The sequence below is a fragment of the Cavia porcellus genome, unplaced genomic scaffold (assembly GCF_034190915.1).
Source record: "Cavia porcellus strain 051 isolate PalLab524CR breed Dunkin Hartley unplaced genomic scaffold, mCavPor4.1 scaffold_17, whole genome shotgun sequence".
Classification (NCBI taxonomy): Eukaryota; Metazoa; Chordata; class Mammalia; order Rodentia; family Caviidae; genus Cavia; species Cavia porcellus.
In genome coordinates this window covers 59,132,254-59,159,535 of record NW_026947500.1, presented here as the reverse complement: position 1 = coordinate 59,159,535, position 27,282 = coordinate 59,132,254, and the positions used below count along the sequence as shown (strand labels likewise).

The window sequence follows — 27,282 nt, the reverse complement described above, 5'->3', positions numbered from 1 at the left end:
TAAATAATTGGGAATGGACAAAATGATCCAGCTTAAAATGGGATATAGATTTTTTCTGTTTACTTGAACTCTCTGTGATTGATATTTAAAATAAAATGGCATTATCTTTGGCATGAATATGTTAAAAATACAAGCAAAATTGTTTTATTGTACATATAAGTGTAAAAATAAAATATATATTTCAAATAAATGATCTAATATTTTCTGCACTTGGAAAGAATAAAACACATACATATTATTTCATATATTTTGACTGTTGATTCTGAAACAGTATTAACTTTATTCATGAAAGGAAAATAAAAAGGTTTCATTAAGTAAAATAAATTCCAATATTAATGATGATATGTATACATCTGTAACCTCTACAGAAACATTTTATTCAGTAAATTACAAATATATATTCCTAACAAGTTCCAATAGTCTTAAGATTATACACTGATCATTGGAAAATTCATAAATAAATGTTTTCCATTCTGTACAGTTATTAATATTGAGGCAGATATTAACATAATGAAATAAATATTCATGATTTTGTGGAAGATGCAACTTTTTATGGAACATTGACTTGACACACTTTGCTATTATTTATTTTTGTTTCCTATTCCAGAGCTTCTTCAGGGCAATTTTCATCTCTGCATTTCTTAGAGTATAAATGAGAGGGTTCAGCATGGGGGTGATAATTGTGTAAAACACAGTCAAGGATTTATCAATGGGTGAAGTAGAAGGAGGTCTAACATACATAAAAATGCAAGGCACAAAGAAGAGGATGACCACTGTGATGTGGGAACCACAGGTGGATAATGCCTTGCGTCTCCCTTCCTGACTCAGGTTCTTCAGGGAGTGCAGAATCACCCCATAGGAGATTAACAAGAGTGTGAAGATGACCACACAGATGGCTCCATCATTGGCTAGCACGGTGAGACCAATAGCATAAGTGTCTGTGCATGCAAGCTTTAATAAGGGGTACATGTCACAAAAGAAGTGGTCAATAACATTAGGACCACAGAAAGGAAGATTATAAACAAACAGAAGCTGAAGGACAGCGTGAACAAAACCCCCAACCCAGGCCAACACCAACAGCTGTACACAGTGCCGTTGGTTCATGATGGTCAGATAATGCAGTGGTTTGCAGATGGCCACATAGCGGTCATAGGCCATGACCATCAGGAGCAAAATCTCAGCACCACCAAATAAGTGAAATATAAAAAGCTGTGTCATACAGGCTTTGAAAGAAATGGTTTTCTTCTCATAGATTAAATCTATAATCATATTTGGTGTAACTGTGGTGGAATAAACAGCATCCATAAATGATAAGTAGCCAAGAAAGAAGAACATAGGGGCATTTAAGGCTGGGCTAAGCATCACAGTTATGACAATGAGTAGATTACCTGCCAGTGTCACCAGGTAGATCAGTAAGAACACAGCAAATAATATTTTCTGACCCTGGGGGCTCTGAGTGAGCCCCAAGAGCACAAACTCAGTCACATTGTTCTTTTGTTCCATATGTCATTCTGTGTGTCCTTGTGTCACTGCTCAGAAGAAAATTATCTACAAATAGAATTATTACTAGTGAGGCCATAAAATTTTACAATATTATGTTTATTCCACAAGTAAGCACTATTGTTTGTTATGATTCAGAACTCTCTGAGAGAAGAATGCAAATCTGATAAAGCATTCTGCCTCACTTTAGCATTCTTGCAGATTAATAGGTTTAGAAATAAATAATGTGGAGTAAAGGGTGAATTACGAGACAAAATATGTTTGCCATAACTAGCCTTCCATTTGAAATGAAATTGGTTGTGTAAATAACATCATAAATGGGGGCTGAAGATTTAGCTCAGCAGCATAAGCACCTGCCTTGCAAGCAGGTGGTCATGAGTTCGATCCCTGGTACCGATAAAAATGAAAAAGACAAAAAAATAACATCATAAACAACAATAAAGATGGGCTAAAATTAATTTAAAGTAATAAGAGTTGCTTTGTATTAACTTGAGGGTAATAAAATAGAGATGACTTTCCATTTTTTTGGACCAGAGGAATCTTCTCAATTAATACATAAATCTTAAATATACACACGTCACATTCAAAACATTTTAAGCACATTGGAAAGGATACTATGAGTAAATATATAGAAGAAACTTGAAACAGAGATTTGTGTTATAAAGGGCATAAAAAATTAATACCTAAAATTACCTAATACTACCAAGAAATATATAAACAAAAGACAAACTTATTGTATAGTGAATCAATCACATAAAAACCAGTAAAGGAAAATATATTCAAATGACAAAATATGATAGGATGCAGAAATTCACTAGCAAACAAAATATAGCAAAAATAAACAGGTATCACTAGAGATACACAAATTTTGAGGTGATAATTTTTTTTTGTCTTTTTCCTTTTTATCGGTACCAGGGATCGAACTCACGACTGCCTGCTTGCAAGGCAGGCGCTTATGCCTGCTGAGCTAAATCCCCAGGCCCTAGGTGATAAATTTTTAATACTGTTTGTTACAAATGGAAAAAGATACTTTTTACACATCTATTAAAATGTAAATCTTAAACTTCTTTGGAAGATAATTTTTAAATCTCTTATCTAAGTAAAAATATCCATCTTTATTCATTACTGCATTCTTTTGAATCTATCCCACAGAAATTAAAGTTTCAGTAAATATATATATGCAAAGTATGTTTTGTGGCACTTCTAACAGAATTAAACCAAAAATATATAACAAATTTAAATTAATAATAATAAAGAAATTGTTGAGTAGAATACAAAAGTTGTTACATAGAAAAAACATTGCAAAAGAATTAATGACTTTGTATCAATAGTGTTCCAGAAATTAACAACTGTCTGTGGAATAAGAAAAAAATATATATCCATATGGAAAGATAGATTTTGCTGTAAACATATTTACATCTGTCCTGTCAGTATGGAGAACAAGTGGTGAATGTGAAAGATTGACATGACTTGCGCAGATAAAGCTTACTTTAGAGAAAGACAGAAAGAAGCAGGGAAGGAAGGAGAGATAGGAAGACAGAGACAGCTCAAGGGAGAATGCAAGAGAGACAGAGAGGGATAAAGAAAAGAGACAGAGAATAAAGACTGAAATAAAGACTGAGATAACAAAAAATCTTCACACCAAACAACTGTACTATAAGTTAGACCAAAAACCACTAATGCAGACATGTTAGATTTTATTTAAAGGAAAAAAAAAAAAAAAGACACAGGAAAGAAAATGAAAAAAGAGAAAAACAACAACAAACCCAAAACAAAAACAGAATATGTTTTCAAAACAAGATTTTTGGAATATAACAATTGTTGTAGTAGTGCATATTATTTACTTTTAGAAGAGCTGCTTACCAGACATAAACATGTAAAATTGATCTAAGCATATGAGTATATAACTGTTCTTTTCCAAAAACTAATACAATTAGTAGTATACATTAATCTAAGTACTTTAACTTTTCTGGGTACTTGATCTGACTTCAGAAATTCTGCTATTTGCTCCTCACAGACACAGATTTTCTGTTTTTCCCAGCTGTGGCCCCATCGGCTCCTGCAGCGTCCATCACATTTATCACCCTTAACAATACCGCTATTCAAATATATAAAAATATGTGGTAATCATGATTCCCCATTAGATGGCCTTGAAGCCTTATAAAGTTTTCACTCATTAATTAGAAAGGCTTTATTCTGGGCTTCTTGATATGAAAATATTTGAAGCTAGAGTATATGAAGTTTTACCCAAATATTTCAAGGAAAAAGACACTATGGTAACTACTATTAAGTCAGGTTATAAGGTGGTGAAGTACTAGGTTATTGAAACAGTCATGCTGTGACCTCTGTTGTTATATTGTTATGTCCTGTTTTATCTCAATCTCCCCCTTATTGTTTCAAAAAAAATTATTTAGTCATTTCTTATGTTTGTCTTAATTAAAGAAAAAATTCAAAAAAATTAGGATATATAAATAGTAACTCTTTTCGATTTCCTATTAACTTGTTTTGAAGTCCTGTAGTACTCCCACGATCTTGTTTTGACTGATTAGACTCTGTTCCATTCTATATGATAGTATCAAGTTTGAAGACATAGGCAACTACTTTGAAGACAATAAGATTCACTAAGATACCCATTCTGGTTTGACTATTGTCTCCTTTGGAAGTCCTGTAATGTTTACAATGCCTAAGTTTTATTGGTCTTGTTCTCTACTGTTTTGTCCAACTTTATAATATCTAATGAGATAGACAATTCTTTTTAAGGAAACAAGGGACAACGTTGATAACCATTGTTGATAAACTTGTACTCTGTTCTACACCATGTGCTATGTCTATCCTTGGTATTGACTGACAGCTTTGTTTTGCCATATTTGACTGTATTCTTCCCCCCCCCCAAAGAAAGTAATAAGCACTAAGGAGTAATAAAATCCAAGATGTGTAAATTTTGTTGTAAAAAAGAGAGGGAAAAAAAAAAGAAAAAGAGCTCTAACGGATATAACAGCAAGTGTGTTTGGGGGTGTTAAATAGCTGACTTTATCAATGTTTTTGGAACATTGAACACAGCTATTTGCAGTCTCCCTGTTTGAATGTCCACCTTGTGTTCTTTGATACTGTGATTTGAGGAACTATTTTCAAGAAAATAGTGTGTAATCTACTAGCAGGTAATTTCTTACTGTTATGGTTTTTTGTTTTGTTTTGTTTTGTTTTGTTTTGTAGTTCTGTATTGCGTGTACCCTTACGCCGCTTTGGTTTGTTTTGTGTTTTTCTCTTTTTCCTCTTAAATAAAAAAAAAAAAAAAAAAAAAAAATACCGCTATTCTAATTCCTGCATCCTCCATTCCCCTTGTCTCCAGAACTTTCTGTGAATAGTTATACAGTGCATGTGTATCTGTTTTAAAAATTCTATCCTTCAAGGCCAGCCTCAGCTACATAGAAAGACCCTGTCTCCAAAAATAAGATAAGAATAAAATAAATTATGTCCTTTGCCTCATTGTTCTTCCAAGCACACACTCCAACTCATTTCTCTGCATTTTCATGAATATTCTTCACTTCATTAAGATGAAGATCAATTTTAGTCCTCCTCCTTACTTTGCCTAATATTCTGAGAAATTAAACAAAAATAGGCTTATTGATGTGCACTCTGGGAAGTCACTCTTTAACTTCTACAGATACTATACCATCTTTATTTTTTATGTTCTAACGAACATTTGGAAAACAGCTCAGGAAATCCCATTAATAGATTAAAATGCCTGCATGAAAAAATATTTCCCAAGTCATCATATAGAAACTAGTCTGTAAAAACACTGGGCTTTGAGATGTTCATAACATTCTGCCTTTTTTATAATATTAAACATCTGAAAAGATTATTAAGTTTTGGAATAAGTGCATAAATATTTTAGCAATTACATAAGACCCCCTAATATAACTGATTATCAACATTAAGTAAATTTTTTTGTTTTTGATTTTTGTTTTTTAGAGATAGAGTATTGTTATGCAGTTCAGGCTGAACATGAGCTCAATTTGTAGCCCACACTGGCCTCAAACTCATAGTGATCTTCCTGCCCCAGCCTCTAGAGTACTGGGAGTATAGCCATGTGCTATCACTCCCTGTTTATGTAAAATTTTAAAAAGACTATTAGTTTCTAGGTCACCTATGTACTACAGATGCACAATATAAAGCATAGTACAGAATCATACAATCTATATCTCTTCTCAGTCACCTGCATGAGAACACAGTTATTGGGTCCCAGTTGTATGCTTTGGTCCACTCTGCTGATCTTAGATGATAAGAGCTTCATGCACCAATGCCATCCCTGGAAATACAAGCAGATGAAACACATGTAAAACTACCACACCTTGATATGATTCCATGTGACAGGTTCTTTCCATGCTTGCAAATGCAAGAAGTACGATTCAGCTAACTTTTTGGGAAAAAAAATATAACCTTTTTAATTGCTGCAATTTTTTAAAATGAATACCACAGTGCCTGGAACCTCACAAATATGAATCTTAATTCTAAACACAAATATTCCAAATTTTGTCATTCACAAATTGTCTCCTAAAGCCAAATACTAAATGAGCATTTCAAGTTTTAAAAAATAAAATGTGTGGTAGAAGGCATCACTCATTATTGACACATATTTGCAATTTGTGTTTTATAGCTGTAAAAGTGAAAGAATGAGATACACTTTAAAATACTTTGATTCTCAGTCAGAAATACTGACCTGGCTTCATCCTGAATACTAGAATTTAGGAGTAACTAAATGACAGGGAAAATTTAATCCCTATTTTACCCTGCTTTGAGTCTACCATTTTAATTTCTATAATAGTTAATACTGATATAGACAAGCATTCTCTGAGGTAACAGCAAGTCTGTGGCCACTTCATCTGTACTTACGCCATTGAGTATATTGCTCAATCATTTGGTTAGTGCCTCTTGGAGGGTGACTTTTCTCTTAATTAAATTCACTGGGACCATAACATCATCCTGATGGCAGACTATGAACCTCCAGGGATGCTGTGAGGATAATAACTATATAGAAAAAGATTTACAGAAACCTATCCTCTGGGGAAATAAATCAGCAACTTAAGACCAAATCACCAAAAAAAATCAAATCTGGAGACAGAAGAAATATGTAAAATGCACATTAAAATCATAACTTTTATCTGAAAGAGATGAATATGATCAAAATATATTCTATGCATCTGTGAAAATGCCACTGAGCTCAAAGTTTTGGAAAATTAATATGTACTATTAAAATACAATTTATATTTTTTATTTTTCAAAAGTAAAACAGAAAAAAGGGTAGAAATAATACAAAATTTTAAAATAGTAGTAAAAAGTTAAAACTAGTTAATATATTACACATTGTTATCTTAGAAGTAGTTGCTCAAAGCATAAAAAATCATTAAAAATGAACAGACAATCAAAAAATGACAACATAAATTATTCTTTAGGATGAATTAATCGAATTAGTCATATGGTTATCTATCTTGTACCCTTAAATATACAAATAGTTATATGTTTTTACCTACAAGTTGTTCTTTCCTTTTGAACACTTTATTTTCCTTTCATTATTATAATATCTATTGTACATTTTGGATCTTATTAATTTTTCAATTTTTATTTATTATTATTATTTATTTTTACACTAGATAGATAATACAATATTTACAAATGCCTGTTATATTCCACTTGTGAGTGTAGCCTCAAGTCACCTCCATTTACGAAAGCCTCAAGATCATCTTTTTTAATAGCTGAGTAATTTTCTATTGTGTAAAAATACTACATCTTTTTCATACATTCTGTGGTGATGGGCATTTTGGTTGTTTCAACATTTGGCTAATATAAATTGTACTGCTGTAAACATGGGTGCAATTATACCATTGTGATATGACATTTTCAGTTTTTCTGGGAAAATATGTAGGAGGGGAGAAGCTGGATTGAATGGAACTTCCACTCCTATTTTTTTTGAGAAATCTCTATACTGATTCATGTACCCTGAAAAACTTTCTTTGAAATTTAGAGGAGAAATAAGATACTTCCGTGACAACGAACAACTGAAGAAATTCATGTCCACCAAACCAACTCTAGAAAGAATACTGAAAGACATTCTAGAAAGGTAGAAATGACTATAATTCCCAGACCAACAACAGAAAGAAACCACCAGATAGAGCAAACAATTAAGGGGAAAAACTAAAAATGCAATGTTTAAATGACTTGGGTTGTAGGTAAATTTGGTGAATATGTAGTCTAGAATATACCTTTTCAGTTGCCCTCTGAACTCAAGCTAGAAAAAGAAAAAAACATAATTCTTTAGTTTTCCTACTTGTGATGTATTTTATTATCTACTTATGTGTTATTGATCCATCAGGCACTGTATTTCTTCTGGATTCAAGTTTGTTCAGTATTATGTTTTTAGTACTAGGATGTTCTTTTATATAGTGGAAATATATCTATATGGAGGCATAAAACTGTTCAAAACAATTCACATTTGTCTTTATCATTTCTGAAGTTTACACTATGTTGTGTGTTCTTGATCCTTTCATTTTATTTATTTGAATTTTCTCTTCTTCATTAAAATTACCTAAAAGCCTACCAATTTTGTTTTGCCTTCTTAAAAGACCAACTTTTTTTCTTGGTTTTTTCTGTTGTTTCCTATTAAGTTCTTGCTATGTCACGGCACTAATGTGTATTCTTTCCTTCTTTCTGATAACGTTGGGCCGATTTGTTCTTTTACTAATTCCATTTGTGTAAAATTTGACTATTATATGAGATTTTTACTCTTTTGTTGAATGTTCTGTTTTCTTGCAATAAACTTTTCTCTTTTTACTCCTCCTACGTTTCATGTGTGTTAAAAGGTGCAACTTTTTTAAACAATCAGACAATCGTAAAACTTTCTGGATAATTAAGAGAAAAAATGTATCTTATATGATCTTCACTTTATAGCAGTTTTAATCACAGACCAACACATGAAAATAGCAGTGCCCATTGCTCAATGAGCAGACATTCAAAAAGTGCTGTATAGGAAATATATATATATATAATTGTCATTAAAATAAGTTGGAAATAATACATAATACAGTCATCCAATGCCGTGTTTGTGAACAGTTTATTTCACAAACAGAAGCATTCAGCAAAATTTTGCTTCCAACCACACATTCCACATTAAGTGTTAAACACCATCTTCCCCAGAATTGTGGAACCAGGTTACAGTGTGAACCAAATTTCCACTGACAGATACTGACATAATTATAATTATCATATAATTTTCATAAGATAAAATACCTTACTTTATTTTTATTTATGAAGCACATATAATGCAATATTACTTAGCCTTACATAAGAGTCGTATTCTGTTATTTATGACAATATGAGTGAACCTGAAGGATATAGTGGTATGACATAAGATAGTAACTTATCGCATTTATATGTGAGATATAAATACTCTCACAATAAAGAGGAGTATAACTGTGCTTATCAAAGCTTTCAAGATTGGATAAGCAAGAAAAAATTGTTCTTACATATTATGTACAGCATATTAACTACAGCTATGAAGGCGGTATTATATACCTGAAATTTGCTTAAAAAGACTGTACTGTATTCATGAATTGGCTAAAATGGCAGACCTTAAATATTTTAGCCAGAATAATAAATGAAAACAATATTGCTTCACTGAGATGATCAATGTGCTCATTAGATTGTGATGGAAATTTCACATATGTACACATTTGATATGTACACGTATCAAAACATCCAGAGTATGATCTAAATATTTGTACTTCCTACTGAGAAATTCACACTAACGGAACTAGGAAAAGTACAAAATAATACTAATGACACTCTTAAAATAAGTCAGCTTTTCATAACATTTTTGTAGGATTTTTCCCTATAGAATATATTCTATTAGAGATTGAGAGATTACTGTGCTTCAAATTCATTTGGACTGTCTAATTAGTAAATGGTTAGGGCAAATTTTAAGTCTATTTTTGCTTTCAGTTTAGAGTCCAGTCCCTTATTGCCAGATAGATCTTACACATGATTTAAGTCCTTTGAGGTACTATATGTCAATGTGTGTTATGATCCCGTTTGTTTCCTATCATGGTGAATGTTCCATGAATAAGTGGGGGTATGTAAAGAAATTTCACATATGCCTTCAACTTCCTGTTTCTGTTCCAACACACATTCCAGCACTGGTTTCTTGAAAACTATGTGGCATACAGAACTTCTTTTAGGAGCAAATCAAGCTGTATTAGCATTTAATCAAGGTTTCCATGACTTATTCTGAAAGTTAAGAACCTGTAAGACAATTATCATAATTTCTAGAAGCTACAAAATGCTGATGGAATAAGTCAAGGGAAATCAAAACACAAGTCAGTTACCCACAGCTGTGAATAGAAAAACTCATCATTAACATATCTAGCCTCCTATAATTCTTCAGGTTCAAAGAAATTCTAAATAGCAACCTGTGAATATCTTTGTAGAAATTAACAAAACTGTATCAAGAATTCGCATGAAAATACAAAACCCAGTTGACATTGCTTGTTCCATGTGTCCTCTGCCATCCCCGGGCTGAGGTTCCCACCATAAGCCTGACCTGTCCTCCAGGGTCCCCCATAATGTTGCAGCCCCAAGCCACGGGGAAGCCAAAGAGCTAACTGTGTGAGAAATCAGGCCTCCATGAACATTTGGCACAGACTAGAGACCTGCTTCTCAAGAACTCGGGAATCTCATGCTTTAGGAAAGATAGCTATAAATATCCCAAAGAATATCCTGTACAGATACCAGAATCTCATCAGATTTAACCATTTAGGGAATTCCTGGGAACCTCCAATAAATGTCTAGAACTCTACTTTTTGGATTGTGTTAAACACTTTACAACAACAGAAGTAAAACCTAAAGAAGTCAATTGTTCGGAACATTGCTTACAGAAATATTTTAAAATGACACAAAGAATATCTATGAGGTTTCAGAAATATCATATTCAGCAGAACCAAGCCCTGGCAGCTAAAGCAGGACTTGTTGGGCATCTGCAATGGGGAAGACCTGCCAATGGACTCTGATTGGAGGGTGCCATCTCCATTAGCTGGGAAAGAGAACCCATCTAGGGAATCCCTGGTAGACGTGGGCACCACATGAAACCATCTGTCATGATGATTTGGCAAATGGAAATCACTGGAAAACCAAAATTTCTGCTCACCAGTCTTATTGTTCAGTGAGAATAGTAAGATGCAATGCTTGCTGAGGCCTTAAGTTTCAGCAGCTTGGTCATTTTATTAGAAAGACAAGCCACTGTTTTTTCAATTGTGACTATTAATTTTAAAGCAAATATGTGTTCATTTATGTAAGAAAAGATTTATTATTGAAAGTGAAATAAATAGAAATATCATTGAGCAGTTATTTGTAATATATAGAGTGATGTATATTTGACTAGGCTGTGGATAAGTCAAAATGGTTCTTGTTTTCTTTTTTTTTTTTTTTTTTTAATTGGTACCGGGAATCGAACTCACGACCACTAAATCCCCAGCCCCTTCGGAATGTTTCTCAATCAGTATCACTCTCCAAGCTTTCTTTTTCATGTCTGCTTCAAATTGCTGTTTAATAGAGAAAAGAGTTGCTTACCAGTAATTGAAAAGCATAACACATTTTTGCCTCCCTTGTGAGGTGTGGCATTACATATTCCTATTCTGCATTTTCATGTATGTTTAGGAAACTTCCCAACCGGGGCTGTCTTGAGAATGTTTCTTTAAGGGTTGACTTTTATGGTCTAGTGGAGTCTGTATTGTTTTACATTTTGTTTAAAATGTCAAACATGAATGCTAATGAGCCTCACCAACACGTTTCAATTTATCATCAGCTGTGATATCTGGGTAAAACATGACCAGAGTTCAAATAGGATGTCAGAGCCAGTGAATCTTTAAGCAAAGTCAAGCATTTTCAGAAAATTCTAGTTTATGGCTAAGAACACCAAGAAATTTAGTAAAAGTGAGATAACTAATATAGATTAATATAGACTTGGCTTGTGAGTGGACTTTGCTACTAGTCTAAACTTGTGTTTAAGGAAACAGCCACTATTTTTAACTTACCAACATGATTTTATTATCTTTTGGGGAAGTGGGAGTTCTATTAAAATGTTGAAATATGGATTATAATAAAATATATAATCTGTTATAATGCATACATGAAACATAGGCTGGCTTCATTTCAAATAAGGAGGCAACCAAAATTAATTTGCTAAATGTGGAAAACAAAACTTCAGACATTTTTTTCATTTAAAACTTTGGGAAATTCATGAATATACTTTGCTATTTTTTTGTTTTGTGTTATTTTTTGTATGTAATCAAGCCCTACATCATTATTATACATTTCCCAAAAATAATCAAACATGCGAAAAGGGAAATTTTGCACAATAGAATCTCAAATACAGTGGGTGTGTATGTCAGACATTGATGAATTTGCAGTTCTCCATGCACTAAACGGACATTGCTCAGATGTTCATACCTCATTCTGTCCTCATTTTCAAAAGATTGGTAGGTTTCAAGCATTCTTTTAATGTTCTGCATTTTGGGTTGTGTTTTTGTTTTTTGAGACAGAATCTTGCCATGAATTTCAGGTTGCCCTTGAGATCATGTAGCTGAAGCTGGGCTAAAACGTTCAACCATCTTGCCTCAGACTCCAGAGTTCTGGGATTATGGCTGTTTGCCACCATGCTAAAATAGAATAACATTAATACTCTTCAAATATGCATTGTACAAATTATCAACAAAGCTATAAATGTAAACCGTGAAAACATTTACCAGAAACTCCCCAACACCTGTGCAATGCAGAAGGCCCTATAAGCCACCAGAAAAAAATCAGCCAGGAAGCAGTGAACACCCATACCCTGTGGGCTGGCAGATGTCCTACCAGCTGCCTGAGAGAAGCAGCTAGGAAAGAGTGTAACCACGAAACCCGTGTACCTATAGAGGCCTCACTACTGGGACAAGCAGCAAGGAAGCCATGTTGCCTCCCTGTGTACCTGCAGAGGCCTTACTGGCTGGGGAAAAGAGGCAAGGATGTCAAGTTGGCACCCTGTGTGCTGATGGAGGCCCTGTCAGCTGGGGAGAACTAAAGATGCTCAATAGTACTAACCATACCCAAATGAAATGGTATCACTACATTCCAATTAAGATGTCTAAAATTTAAAAATATCTTCAACACCAACTTCTGACAATGAGGGAGAACCTTAAAACGTAATTTTTACTAGCTGGGAAACAAAAGACAACCCTCTGAAACCAGTTTGGCCATTTCCTATTACCATATATATTCTTACCGTAATACTCAGCTATTCTATTCCTAGATATCTACCCATGAAATGAAAACTTAAAACTAAATGAAAACATATCCACTCATACACATTCTGTGTTATCATATTAGAACAGTTTCACTCATAATTTGAAATATCAGAAAATAATTTGACTATCTCTCATTGGAAAAATGTTTAACAATGTTGAACAAATTATGTTAGGTCTGCAAATGAATGCTCTGGCTGATTTATACAGAAATACTCAAAGACTTCATACTCACGATAGGAAACAATCCTGTTTCAAAGGACAATATATTCCGTCACCTTTTGTTTCTTGAAGCAATATTTGGGTAAAGGCAAAATTAGGATAGAAATATATCAGGGATTTCCAGGATGTAATGGAAAAAGACAAGTAGACTACAAAAGTACAGGAAAGCATTGTAGGGTGATAAGCACTGAATATATTGACTGTGATAGGTCTACTACATTGGGTACCTGGAAAAACCCACCACAATCCCAATTTGGCTTCTTATGGTTTTCCAAAACAGAACATCTAACAGCAACAAAGAACTTCAATCTGATTTCCTCTTCAACTGAACCCCATTTTTTAAAGAAAACTGTTCACCAAAGATCTCTGTACCTATACATAATGTTAGCTTATATTCAACAACTCTAAACTAAAAAAAAAAAAAACATAGATTTTTACCTGAGGAATAAAAGTTATTTTAAATAAAAGCTCGTAATTCAGCTAGTAAATCTGTTATACTAATCAAATAATGAGCATCACAAATTCAAAATTTCACTTTTATTCACAGAAAATATCTGAGCATGATATATTTCTTTCTCATGAATATAGGGCACAGAAAATTACACAAGGAGCTTATTTTTCTCTTTGAAAAAAATATAAGCCCTAGGCTCAAATAAAGCAATTTAGAAGATACGATGTGCTTGGTTTTATCCTTTTCTTTACTTCTAAGAGAACAGAAACTTATATTTTGACCACGTCTTCCACAAACTCTCTATTGCCTTTTTTACAACATAAAGGACAATTAATTCTCCTTATTTAATAGTTTTGTATAAGTATAGAGATGCATGCTTAAGGAATCCAGTGAGGTGAGATCGACATGCTTAGTAATTACTGCATGTTTCTTACACTAGAATTAATAACAATTTCAGCACAAAGATATTCACTCCATAGTTAACTTTCAACATCAAATTTTTTCCATAGAGTTTTTGATCTCTGAGTTTCTCAAAGTATATATTAAAGGAATCAGCATAGGGATAATAGCTGTATAGAATACAGTCATTAATTTATCAGTAGGAAAGTTGGAAACATGTCTAACATATAAAAATACAGGGGCAAAAAGAGCATGACTACAGTGATATGTGAGCTTCAGGTAGAAAGGACTTTTTTCTCCGTTCTTGACTGTGAGGTTTAAGAGAGTTTAGGGTGAAGCCACAGGATATGAGCAGAGGATAAAGACCTACAAGCAAATGGTTCCACCATGAGCGACCACTGTGAGGCCAATAAAATAGGTGTCAGTGCACGCAAGCTCCAACAATGGGTACATGTCACAGATGAAATGATCAATGAAATTGAGTCCACAGAAGGGAGAATAGACACAAAGACAAGTTGAAACACAGAGTGTGCAAAGCCTTCAGCCCATGCTACCACCAGCAGAAGGATGTTGTTATTGTTGACTATGAGTTTTAAGAGAGCTCAGGATGAAGCCATAGGAGATGAGTAGCAGGATAAATACCACAAGGAAGATGCCCCACCATTGGGGACCACATTGAGTCCAGTAAAGTAGGTGTCAGTGCATGAAAGTTCAAGTAAAGTGTACATGTCACAGGGAAAATGATCGATGGCATTGGGTCCACAGAAGGGGAGACTAGAAACAAAGACAAATTGAAACATAGAGTGCACAAAACCTCCAATACAGGTTACCACCAGCAGGAGGATGCAAACCTGCCAATTTTTGATGGTCAAATACTTCATAGGCTTACAAATGGCCACATAGTGGTCAAGGGCCATCACCACCAGTAGGAAGAACTCAGCATAACCAAATAGGTGCTCTACAAAAAGCTGACCCATGCAGGCTGGAAAGCAGATGGTCTTTCTGTCACTGAGCAGGCCTATAAGAAATTTTGATGAGAAGATAGTGGAATAAACAGGATCCGTGAGTGATGATAGGCAAGGAAAAAGTACATTGGGGAGCCCAAGGAAGGGCTGGTGATGACAGTGACCATGATAGCACATTGCCCACCATTATTACAGTGTAGATGAGTAAAAATATAACTAATTATATGCTTTGTACATTGGATTCTGTGTTAGGTTCAGGAGGACAAACTCTGTGACACTGTTGCTGCATACGATTCTAGAAGCCTTATTCAACAAAAGAGCAGTGAGGAAAGCAGGACCTGACAGAAAATCATGAAGAGGACAATGATCGAGTCTATTACAGAACATATTTCTACTGTCAGATCAGCCAGAGCAGGGAACACACAGTAAACATTTAGTAAGATGCTGTTGACATTCTGTTCCAAACAGCCCAATAGCCCTGGTCATTATGATTTTGTTGGGGCCACAATTTAGAGGTTGTTTTCCAGTGGGTATCTGCAGAGAAGAAAGATGAAACCATTCTTATCACTCACACATTTCACAGTTTCTTTCAAATATGTAATTTCATGAAACAAAAGTCAGATAGAATAAATAGGAGAGAGGCATTTGCTTTGGAGAAATCTATTCTCTGATCATAGAAATGAACACTTGTTACATTAACTAACATAGATACAGTCTTTCAAACAGATGTTATTTGTAGGGAATAATATCGCAACACAATCTGTGCACCTAAAGGGACATCTGTCTGTAAAAGTTAAGTCATACCATGAGAGTGCACTATAAGGATTTGGTCATGAAATTGTAAAAGAACTTTGAGTTTTAGTAATCTCTAATTCAGTACTAAAATGTTGAATTGTAACTCATGAAAAAATGTTAAATCATTTGGCACACTAATCCTTGTAGAAAACATTTGTAAGAATGTAATTATCAGGTTTTTCAAAATCTGTGACTTTCCATTTTATTCTTGCATGTGTCAAATTCCTGATATGTTTATAAACACTAACCTACTTTCAATAATTTTTATCATTAATAAAAACTGATCCTGTAATGTTACTGTCTACTGTATTAGGGCATCACTACATAGACTACAAAAACAGTCTCCTGAAGGGATAAGCTCATACTCAGTGTGAAATAGCTTAGATATGAGTCATCCTTTTAAAATGAAATATTGAAATATTGAAAAAAACATTGAGAAATATTGAAAAAAGCAAAGAGATTGAAATACACAATCTCAGAATCTGTCCAGAGAAACCACCATAATAATAATATATCCCCAATATTTTTTAATCTGGTAATACTTTGCTCTTTTTTATATATTTATATGATCAAGTAAAATTTTCCAGTTTAATCACTGGATCCTGAAATATGTTATCCAGTGGTAAATTAGATATTACAACTGCAGTGACCAAATAATGACTAGCGTTCCACTTAGTGCAAATGTAGACAGTACCCAACAAACCTCAGGGCTCCAGCATAGCACGGTTGTGAATAATGTGTACCTGGAGATGCAGACCTTGTGCTGCAAACCTAGGTTAATTCATTTTCTATCTACATAACTTCAGCCAGTTATTAAATATACCTGTATTTCTATTTCATCAATTTTATCATGAGATAGAGTGTCTACTGGAGTACTATTATATGTGCAATTTCTAGACTGCTTGGGGCACCAGGTACAATGTTAAATAGCTGATACCTAGTTTATTGCTTCCAAATGGTTCGCTGTGAGCACTGTATCAGAATAGATCATCAGAGTATTTCAATTTCATAAGAATTATTGACATTGACTAGGCTAAGAGGAATAGAATAGGTATAAATCATGAACCCTATAAGGAAGACTAAAGTGAAATTGTATTTCTTAGGAATTGCTTATTTTATTGCATGTAAGTACCAGCAATATTTACCTATGAGCAAATACTTTCCCAGTAAGAGAAAACAGGAGTACTCTGCGCACATAGATGTGAGAGTAGAAGAAGACGTGCAGAGTCTGAGTTGTTACTGAGGTCACCTGCACTGGCCCTTCTGCAATCTCACTCTCAGTACTGTGCATCCCACTCTAGAAATCTTTGTTGAAGCTTTAAAGAGAAAATCTCACATCTGTTGAAAAATGTAAGGACACAAAGCAGTTTATGTCCACTTTTCTTTTTTCACATATTTCTGCAGCATTAGTGTCTTTACTTTCATTACTAATTCTGAGTTTCACTGAGACAAATTTTTAGCTGTTCAGAATAATTGTTTATAAAACATAAAAAAATAGAACAATGAAACTCCACTGCATGCCATGGAGTTTATCAAACATTTGATAACACAAAATAGACAAAATAAATATGTTGTCAATATAAATCATGAAATCTTTCAAATGACACAAATTTAAGAACATTTTTTAAAAATCCTAAAATTTGAAACATACTCTATCTTGTACTGTACAATAGTAAGTGGCCATAGATTAAACAATTCCCTGATCACAGATTTCTCTCAATATATGCACTAGCATGCTTTCTAGGATAATACTGAGATTAATATATGGAAGCTGATCTCAATTTATATAGCAAAATAAACAGTGTACTGTTTTAATACTCATTATGTTATGAAATTTTAACATTTATAATTCAAATATATCGAAAATAATACTTCTAAGTTAAGTTATCATAAAAATATAATATTCCATGAAGTAGAGTAATATATTCAATATGCTATACATATAACATAAAGCATGGCAAAATGGAAAATAAACACCAATCCGGATTCAACAGTAAATACACACACACACACACACACACATATATAATACATTATATGTTCTGATTAATTGCTGTATTTTGGCAACTTAATTTTCCTAGTTCACTTACATCCTCTGCCAGTTTTAATACATTAGCTGAATTTCACTCTGTCCCAAGCATAATTCATTATTTTCCTTTGTCTGTTGTTTTTATAAACTTTCATCTTGGATATTGTCTATTGTCTTGAAAACCAGTAATTCTATTATTGACGGTGACTGCAAGTACCTCAGGTGCCTGTGTGAATTCACAAAACATGTGATACTTTATAGCTGACTTAGGGGTCCAGAAATAGTTTACAATGGTCAGAAAGCATATCTTTGCAACATACCGTCTCAACATCTCACTTAGAAGTGTAAAATAAGCCAAGCTACACCTAAAATATAAAGATAGCTTAGATAATAATTATATGTGTGATACATAATTGAGCATTTTTCCTAGTGGAAAAGCATCGTCATAGAAAAATAATGCTGTTATATTTGCACAATTGTGTAAAATTTCAACTAGTAAGTTGAAAATTTCTTGGTCAAATTTAATATATGATTGCACAAATAAAAATTTGTTCTGTGATTTTTCTCTCTTTTCCACTGATCATGGTGAAGTAATCACTAAAATATTGTGCTTTCAGGAATTTCAAAAACACTATTGTGACTGTCAAATAAGCCATGAACTTTGTGGGCAAATGCCTCTGTTCACTTTCTTAAAAAAGTGAATAATACATTTTATTACATGTAAAAACAGAACACCATTCTATCAGTTATTCAAGACATATATTTAAGGCCTCTTCTTTCTTAAAAATATATGCCTATCCTTCTAAGTTCATTGCAGGAAACAGAGACTTTCAACAACTTCTAGGTCCATAAAAGGCTAAAAATGTACTGCCATTTGGACTGAATTCGAGTTGTTAAAACCTCTAGACTTATTCCAACAGGAAAATAATTCTTCCATTCACATGTGCAGATACACTCAATGACTTTCTTGTAATCATGATTATTTTTGGAAAAATAATTCATTAGAATATTTGGAATAAATTCAAGTGAAGTAATCTCTCCTGAGCAGGTTTATTCCCATGAGCAACCCCTGGAGGAAAAACACTTGAGTCTTTCCAAGAAAGGAGATGACTGCTAAGTGATATGAAAATACATCATGAAAAATAAACATTTCAATGTGCAATGTTCAATAAATTAGGATTGGAAAATTATGAAGTATGAAGTAAAATAATTCATATTTCATCCAGCCTTAAAGAGGAGGCAGTCCAGCTTCCTTAACCAACTACACACTAGAAACTGTGATCTTCCTCTGGCTTTTTAAGGGTCTTTACCCAAGGAATTAGGTAAGGGAAGGAGTTTGCAAGTGGAAACTCTATTTTAGCTGTTCTGTTTCTTGATAAATAAATAGCTACAGTTATGAACTTCTATTTGAAGTGGAGGCATTTGATCAAGGCCTGAGTTTTTTTTTTTTTTTTTTTTTTTTCTGATGGGCCATAATGGCCTTTCTTCTATAATTGAATCCTTTAATTCAATTTCATATTAATTCCATAACTGCTGCTAAAAGAATGAAAGTTTAAAAATAAACAAAGTTTATGGTTTTCTAAGGTTACTTCCTTAATTTGCTTTGCCATTGGGTCCATTCAGCTTCTATCATCCTGGGTAATTACATATTGAATCTTGTATGTCCAAAAATCCTAAGGTATAGAGTCACAAACACTCGTGGCTGAACCTGAGAACGATCTGTACCATTTGATGGACTCCGATAGAAATGGGAGACTTTGAGCTATGATACAAGTGTATTAAACCCATTAACTCAAATGTAATGTATTATTCCCAAAACAAAATAGTTGGCTACTAATTGTGCCTCTCTCATTGATAGTAGTAGAAGATATATAAACATATGTTTAATCGGAAAGAACCACTAAATAAGATCAAACATCCATTACTTAAACTATTATTCAATCATGGAGACTTTATATATGCTAAAGTACCCTCTGTATCTCTTACAGAAAAAATAATTGGGAAAAATTAAATGACACAGATCTTGGTACAAAATTTGTATATGCTTCATATGCACAGATAAGGAACTCATGATAGAAACCATCTCTTAAATTATTTGCTCCTTCAGATAGCTATATGTGGGACCCTTGCATGCAAGGCTACATGACACAGAGGATCCAAATGTGTTCAAACATGATCAGTAAAGGTGAAGCAACACAAATATTAGGGAGCAAGAGAGAGTTTCTGTTTTGGAAAATAACTGTCATATAGAATCAGTTATTCTATCAATATTGGATTGAAGTTAATTGACTGAATTCACAGATGTGAGGTCATTATGGTTTTGTTTGACACAGACTCAGACTTGGAACAAAAGCCTCAACTCAAACTAACAATGCAGAACAATGATGAGCTAATCTAATTCTTTGTTTTGGTACTGGGGATTGAACTCGTGACTGCACATTTAAAAGTCAGGCATTTATGCCACTGAGCTAAATCCCCAGCCCTCTAATCTAATTCTTGCAAGAGTCAGATCCATTACAGCACATTCCCCAGTGCCCAGCTCCCTGTTCCTAGCCTCAGGCTCAGACACTTTTTTAATGTTAGCGTAACACACTCATTAGCCAGAGTGTGGTTGAATGAGAAACTGAAACTGCCTTTTACTGAATGCTAGTTAAATTTCTTGTCTGAACTAAGTATTTCATGGTGTGCAACTCATAGCTGATAAACCATTACATTGAGCAATTTCTTTTCATATTAGAGGTTTTCATATTACTTCGATGTCAACTACTTTTTTCTGGCAAAACCCAAGTCTTAATCCTCTAGCAATTGTCATGGAAAGAAACCTATTCAGGAGAGATTATTTCACTTAATCTCTTCCAAATATTCAAATAATTGGATCTAATGAAGTCATGGTGACACAAAATTTCATAGTCTGTATCTGCACATATCAACAGAGGAATTACTTTCCTGCTAAATGAGCCAAGTATTTGCTGAAAACTCAGATTCTGCCCAAGCTTGTGTATACATTCAGCTGGCATCTAATTTTCAAAGTGTACTTTCTTGTTATATTATCTTCACTCACGAAAATTCATGGAAGTACTCAATTTCTTGGGTTGAGGTTTTGCAGATCCAGGAACAATTTTTCAAATCTTAAAGGTCAGATCTCTGTAAAATGTCATTTCAATGGCTACAAGATGGAAGAGTTCTGCTTCTACTTGTGAGAAACATCTGTCATCAGAATTTCCAAGAAACTAGATTGCAGTCTTTGCCTTGTGAAGGACATGCTTTATTTTCCAGGTACAGCAGTATTACTTTAAAAGGTGAAAATAAAGTCTTTTTTGGTTATTTGACAATTCCTGAGTAAAGAGAGAAAATTTCACTAAACAGATATCTGTCTGGTTAAATTGTTGTTCATTTGTGCCTCTAAATATATAATTTTAATCAACTCACTTATGCTAATTTGGTCAAATTTTATGTAGTTGAACAGTGTTACAATTTTTATAAAGATTTGTTTGAGCAGATGATAATATTCAATAACATTTGTACAACACTCATTGTGTTAACATGAACACTTTTACACCCTAAAAGGCTGAGATTTCAGGAAACTACTTGTTGTATCCACTTACTACAATTTATGAATCCCCTGCTTGGTTAAACATATGTTCTGTGAGCATATGTAGGCATACAAGATACCTGTAGTAACCATCCAAAAACCAACATAGATTTTCTGGACTAAAGACAAGACCCAAACTTTGAGTTCATAAAATAAAAGAGAAAATAAGCTTGTTGACTATTTCAGATAAATATTCTGATAGAAATCTACCCCAAGTCTTCAGGGTCTTATATTCTCATAGGAAGTATCTGCTTTGGAAAATTAATGTTTCAAAACACAGAAAATTAGTCAAAATATGCAAATAATTTTTGTCTTTAACATGAAAGCTTGACAGGTGTGTATGTTCCAGTGTTCCCAAACAACAAGTTGGACATGTTACAAAACAATAAGGGTATTATGTTGGTTTATCAGACATTTTCCAGAAATTAACACAGAACATGATTATTTCTATATGTATTTGAATTAAAAAATTGAATGTGAATATCATACCAGCAGTATTAATAGTGTAATGAATGAATGTCTATTTTGTGCTGCAAGTTTTAGAAGAGCTTCTGCTTGTAATCTAATAGTATCCCAATGGATAGGATAATCAATGCACACAGTGAAACCTATCATCTGAGAAGTACCATGTCTATGTGACTTAAATATATAAAACTATTTATTATCTTTTAGAACATCCACTCTCAAAAACTGTATTAATTCTTTTGTAAAAGAAGATTAATGATTTAAATTAGCATTGCTGTAGTGTCTTCCATAGAATTAAATATTTAACAAGTTATGCTCTGTGACATACAGTATAGCTTAAGTACTCTGTTTTATCCAATCATGCAAATAATGCAGCTGCCCAATAGATTTGATCTTGTAAAATCTAGCATTGATAATTAATAATATAAAGTCACTAAACATTGCAGGAAGTAAGGCGAAAGATGAGAACAAGATATTGATAATTTTATTCCCTTCTATTCTTCAACAGGAGTGCCTTTTTGTCTACAGCTTCAACATGTAGAGGTCTTCTAAAGCAGACTGGAAGAGAACTCTAATATGAACACATTGAAGTTTCTCCAAACATGGTTTCTAAATAAAGTTTAGACTCTTTCTTAGCGTCTTCTACCATAATTGAATCCATTTTTAAATAACTTTTAAAAGAAATAAATAGTAAATGCATGAATGTATGTGATGTCTTTATTAATCTTCTTGCTTTCTTCTAGTCAGAATTCATTTATTAACAGGTAATTGTTGCTGGAAATTACATACAGTGAAATAGATGTTTTCAAAGACATTGATTTTATTCCCTAAAGCATATGTATGTTGTAGGTTTACTTATTCTTTAAGTCATAGAATATGTCAACAATGCTTACTAGGTTAACAAAGAACACCTTTTTTGGTCCAATGCTCACAGAAAAGCATTGGGTCTCAATAATAGCTGTCATTTATTAAGATTTTAGTTGTCTAAACACTTTACATGAAATAACAATAGTTTTTCAAACAAACAATGATCTGATTTTCCCTGCGGTTAAAATGATAAAAGTGGAGGTAAATTTAGTTTTTACTCCTTGTCCAACATCATCTACAGAGCAAAAGAATTATCCTGAGATTGCAACACAAGTTATACAGCTCACTGTCAACCTTGCTCATCATTATGCTGTGCTGTGTCTCCAAGGAGGTCTTATCCTGTCCAGGTGCACACTTGATGTGGAACTTAGAGATATTATCTGGTCACCATAGTTACCCAATGCCATTTCCTACTGGATTTAATTTTCAAAATGCAAAGATGAGGCTATGAACTGATATCACATTATATAAATATGAATATAGGGTAAAATGCTAACAGAACACAAAGAAACAGTGTCACTAATGTTATATATAGTTGAAATGTAAAAGATTCTGAGATTATATAAATTATTACCTTTTTAATGTGAAAATTGAGATATATATGTAATTTTGGTTAGTAAAATAACAAGAACTCATGCCTTCTCAAACTGGAGTATGGATTTTTCCCTTGGGAATATTGTTTTCAGAAATCTGCACAGTGAACTTATATTTATGAAAACTATTAGTTCTAAGAAACATTCTGTATATTCCCATAATAGTTCTTTATTTTTCAGTTTCTGTTTTCATCTTCTTTCATCACCTAACTCATGGCAAGTGTTCTGAAAAACATACATAATAACTAATGATGCTAGTTGGTGAAACTTGTGAGTTAGTTTAAACTTCTTCTAGAAAAGATACGTTGAAAATTTGGCAAGTCTATGTAAATATACTAGGAATTGGTATAGGTAAGAATGAAATGGACAGAACTATACCTCCTAAAACACTGACACATATTCCCAGATAATATTACCAGATATGTGCTTATTATTACCAGATAAAGAAATTGCTACAGGCATCAATATCTTAATAATTCATAGTTATCTGATCAATTCAAAGAAAAATTTTTAAAATTGAATGAGGGAAATATGCAGACTGAAAATCCTTTGAGATGTGCAGGGAGCTCTGTTACACTGTGAGAGCATAGAGTACTGAGTTGAATGCTCCAGGAGAGATATTAGTTTTGGGGTCGAACACATTATATGGTAAATTTTTGCCCAAAATACTACCAATTTGGATGCACATTCTGTTACCTTATATATTTAAGGCTTATTTACATTTCCAGAAAAGTAGGTGTCTTGAAAGTAAAAATTCATATCTTTCATTGCTGAATGTTGTGCCAAGAAATAAGATAAAATAGAAAAAAGTAGTAAATGGATGAGTGATTGTGGAGGCTTCATTGTCCTCCTCAGAGATGCACTGATGTTATGAGGTAGAAACTCTTATATACAGGCCCAACAAAATCATCATAGGGAAATGACATCACTAAAAGGAGAGCATTTGGGACATTTTGAGAATGAACTCAATAGATTCTTAGCAGTTTATCACTGTGATAAGCAATATGGAGGAAATATTGATGAAGACCTGCTCTGTGATAGATTGGATCATGATGCTAGTCACAATTTTCTGCCAGGTCCTGTTCTCTTGAGTTCTCGTCCCTGAAACAAGCCTTCCAGACTGAATTGAATACAGAATTTGTCCTCCTGGACCTCATTCAGGATCCCAACATACAAATGGTATTTATAAAAGTATCAAGATTCTAGATTCACCCTCCATGCAGTAAACTGAAGTGTTATTTTTATCCTCACTAAGAAAGCAAAATTAAAATGTTATGGAACTTCAGTCAGGACCTTTATTAATGAGACCAAACTCTCTGTGTCCTTCTGGGTAGCACTTACTATGCCCTGCCATCAACCTGCAACATACGCATCCTCTTTAAAACAACAGTAGTACCTCAAAAGCACCTTGGAGGGTCTCACAGCTCACAGGCCTTGAAAACATTATATATATATATATATATATATATATATATATATATATATATATGACAGAAGGGAGAAAAGAGAGAGAAACAGAGAGAGGCAGAGAAAGAGAGAGAGAGAGAGAGAGAGAGAGAGAGAGAGAGAGAGAGAGAGAGAGTGTGTGTGTGTGTTTTGGGGACACCAGATAACAAAGGTCCTTTGTGTCTCACAATGACAATACATTCAGTTTTAAAGGCATCAAAGCCCTCTATAATCAGCAGTTTTTATCTAACCCTCCTTTTTCTTAATCAAAGGATTCTGTAAATAAGTTCTTCGTTTTCTCTTAGAATTCTGAATATCTTTCTCATTAATGCATGTTCCTATGCTGGGGTTTTTTGTGGCATATTCATAAATGAATACAAGATACAGTGATGCCCCAGCCATTCTTATTTTGCCCTCTATTTGGATCTCTTTTCTCTTCAACAGTCTTGAATGTCGTTACTTACATTTTTAAATATATTTATGTTTATTGGTATATTTTAGATATATACAATGATCACATTCATCATCGAAAACTTATAGATATACATGATACATGTTAATTGCTCTTTTTCCCATTCCTCACCTTCCTTTCAACCCTTCTTTCTCCACTATTCAAAAACATTTGTTTCAATTTTATCCTTTTTTCTCATTTCCTTTTATTTTCCCTTGCTCCTTCAAAAGTCCCACCTACTTCCCTTTCCTTTAGAACAATTTCGTTCTTCTTTACAATATCTGCTATACATTCTGGTCCTTGTTTACACTTTCAGCTTATAACATTAGAGAGACAAAGTGTTATTTACAAATGTATGTGTGATATTTCTCATATAAGAGTATGATCTCATTCATTTCCTAGCAATGGATCAACTTTATCCTTCTTTATGGCTAAATAATATGCCATTATAAAAATGTCTTTTTGTATCCATTAGTCAATCAATGGGCATTTGAGTTGTTTCCAGATTTAGCTATTAGAAACTGTGCTTCTATAAACATGAATTTGCATGATTCAGCATCGGATGATACTTTTATACCTTACAGGGAGATACCAAGAAGAGGATTACCTGGGTCAAATGGGACTTCTAGTCTTAGCGTTTTGCAGACTTTCTACACTGATATATGCAATGGTAACAACATGCAGCACTTCTACTATGAGTGGAGAAAAATTCCTTTTTCCACACTGCCAATCCCACATTTCTTATTGGTTCTTGATAATGTCCATTTTATCTAAGTAAGATGGAATCTTAGCATTGCTCTATCTTTCATTTTTCAAATGATCAGTGATATTGAATACTTTTCCATTTATTTATTTCCTGCTTCTGCTTCTTCATCTGAAAATTGTGGATTTAACTTAGATATCCATTGTTCTATTGGGTCTTTAAATTTATGGGGTCTGATTTTGGTGATTCTTTATATGTTCTAGATATTAATCACTTTTCTGAGAAACAATTTACTAACATTATTTTGCCTACTCTGTGGATTGTCTTATTCACTCTGTTGGTGATTAATTTTGCTATCAAAAGAGAGAATTAATAAGATGATATTCCAAGATGTTGATTGTTTGTAGTATTTCCTGTACAATCAGGGTTTTATGTATGAGGTCTTTGCCTACATCTTTGTCTTCAAGAGTTCTACCTATTGTCTCATTCAGGAGAATTAGCATTTGTATTTTAACACTTAGGTCTCTGATCTACTTGATCTTAGTTTAGAGCACTATGACAATCATGAGAGACATGGATCTCACTTTAGTCTTATTAATGTGGAAAGCAATATTTTCATGGCAAACTTATTAAAGAGGCAATCTTTATTCCAGTGAACATGTTTGGCGCCTTTGTCAAATATAGGGTGACTATGTGTGTTTGAAGTTGTTTTTACATCTTTAATCTGTCCCACTGATCCAGGAGCCTGGTTTTTGAAAAGTACCATGCTGTTTTCAGCATGATAGCTTTGTAGTGCAACTTCATGTCAGAAATTGTGACGTGACCTCCCCATTCTTTATTGCCCAGAAATTCCTGTTATATTTGAGGACTTTTCTATATCCAAATAAATTTTAGAAATGTTTTCTCCAGTTCTAGTAATGGTACTTAGTGGAGATTGCATTACATATGCATAACGATTTGGGAACTGTGTCCATTTTTAATTATAATGGTTCTCACTACCCAACAGCAAGAGATATCTTTCAATTTTCTGATAACCCTTTGAATCTCTTTTTCTAGACTAGTACAGTTTTCAATGTAGAAATATTTTACTTTCTTTGTTAAATTGTTTAATAAGTACCTATTTTAGTGCTATTATGAAATGCATCATTTTCTTAATTTCTCTTTTTTTATTTAAATTACTTTATTTGTTAATATTAAGAAGAAAAGGTAAAACAAATTTTCACGACAAAATAATGAAAAGTAACAATTATTGATAAATTACACATCATTATCTTTAGTCACTCAAGTACAAAATATGGGCATAAAAATTTCTTCAATCAATATTAGCACAACATTTCCTATTCAGTGAACTAAGTGACACTAATGGTATAACTAACTTGCATTTTTTCTTTTCCCTTCTATCCTTTCTCTTTTCCCCTATCTTGGTTTCTTCTTTTTATTGAACAGTTTCCTCCCATTTCACAGTGACTATTGTATA

The 27,282-nt window shown here is 33.3% G+C and overlaps 1 protein-coding gene and 2 pseudogenes across 1 annotated transcript; 1 reads left to right on the top strand and 2 right to left on the bottom strand.

Moving 5' to 3' along the window:
* Positions 1-585: 585 nt before the first annotated feature.
* Positions 586-1,506, bottom strand: LOC100723445 (olfactory receptor 4A15-like). The gene has a single exon (XM_003467892.3). The coding sequence runs from the start codon at positions 1,501-1,503 to the stop codon at positions 586-588; it is 918 nt and encodes a 305-aa protein (XP_003467940.2). The 5' UTR covers positions 1,504-1,506.
* Positions 1,507-9,611: 8,105 nt separating this feature from the next.
* On the top strand, positions 9,612-10,559 carry LOC134471126 (mitochondrial import inner membrane translocase subunit Tim9-like; annotated as a pseudogene).
* A 3,433-nt stretch (positions 10,560-13,992) lies between these two features.
* LOC134471125 (olfactory receptor 4A5-like) lies at positions 13,993-16,950 on the bottom strand (annotated as a pseudogene).
* Positions 16,951-27,282: the final 10,332 nt, after the last annotated feature.

Coding starts and splice junctions, on each gene's coding strand:
- LOC100723445 (XM_003467892.3), bottom strand. CDS start 1,503: ATGGAACAAAAGAACAATGTGACTGAGTTTGTGCTCTTGGGGCTCACT.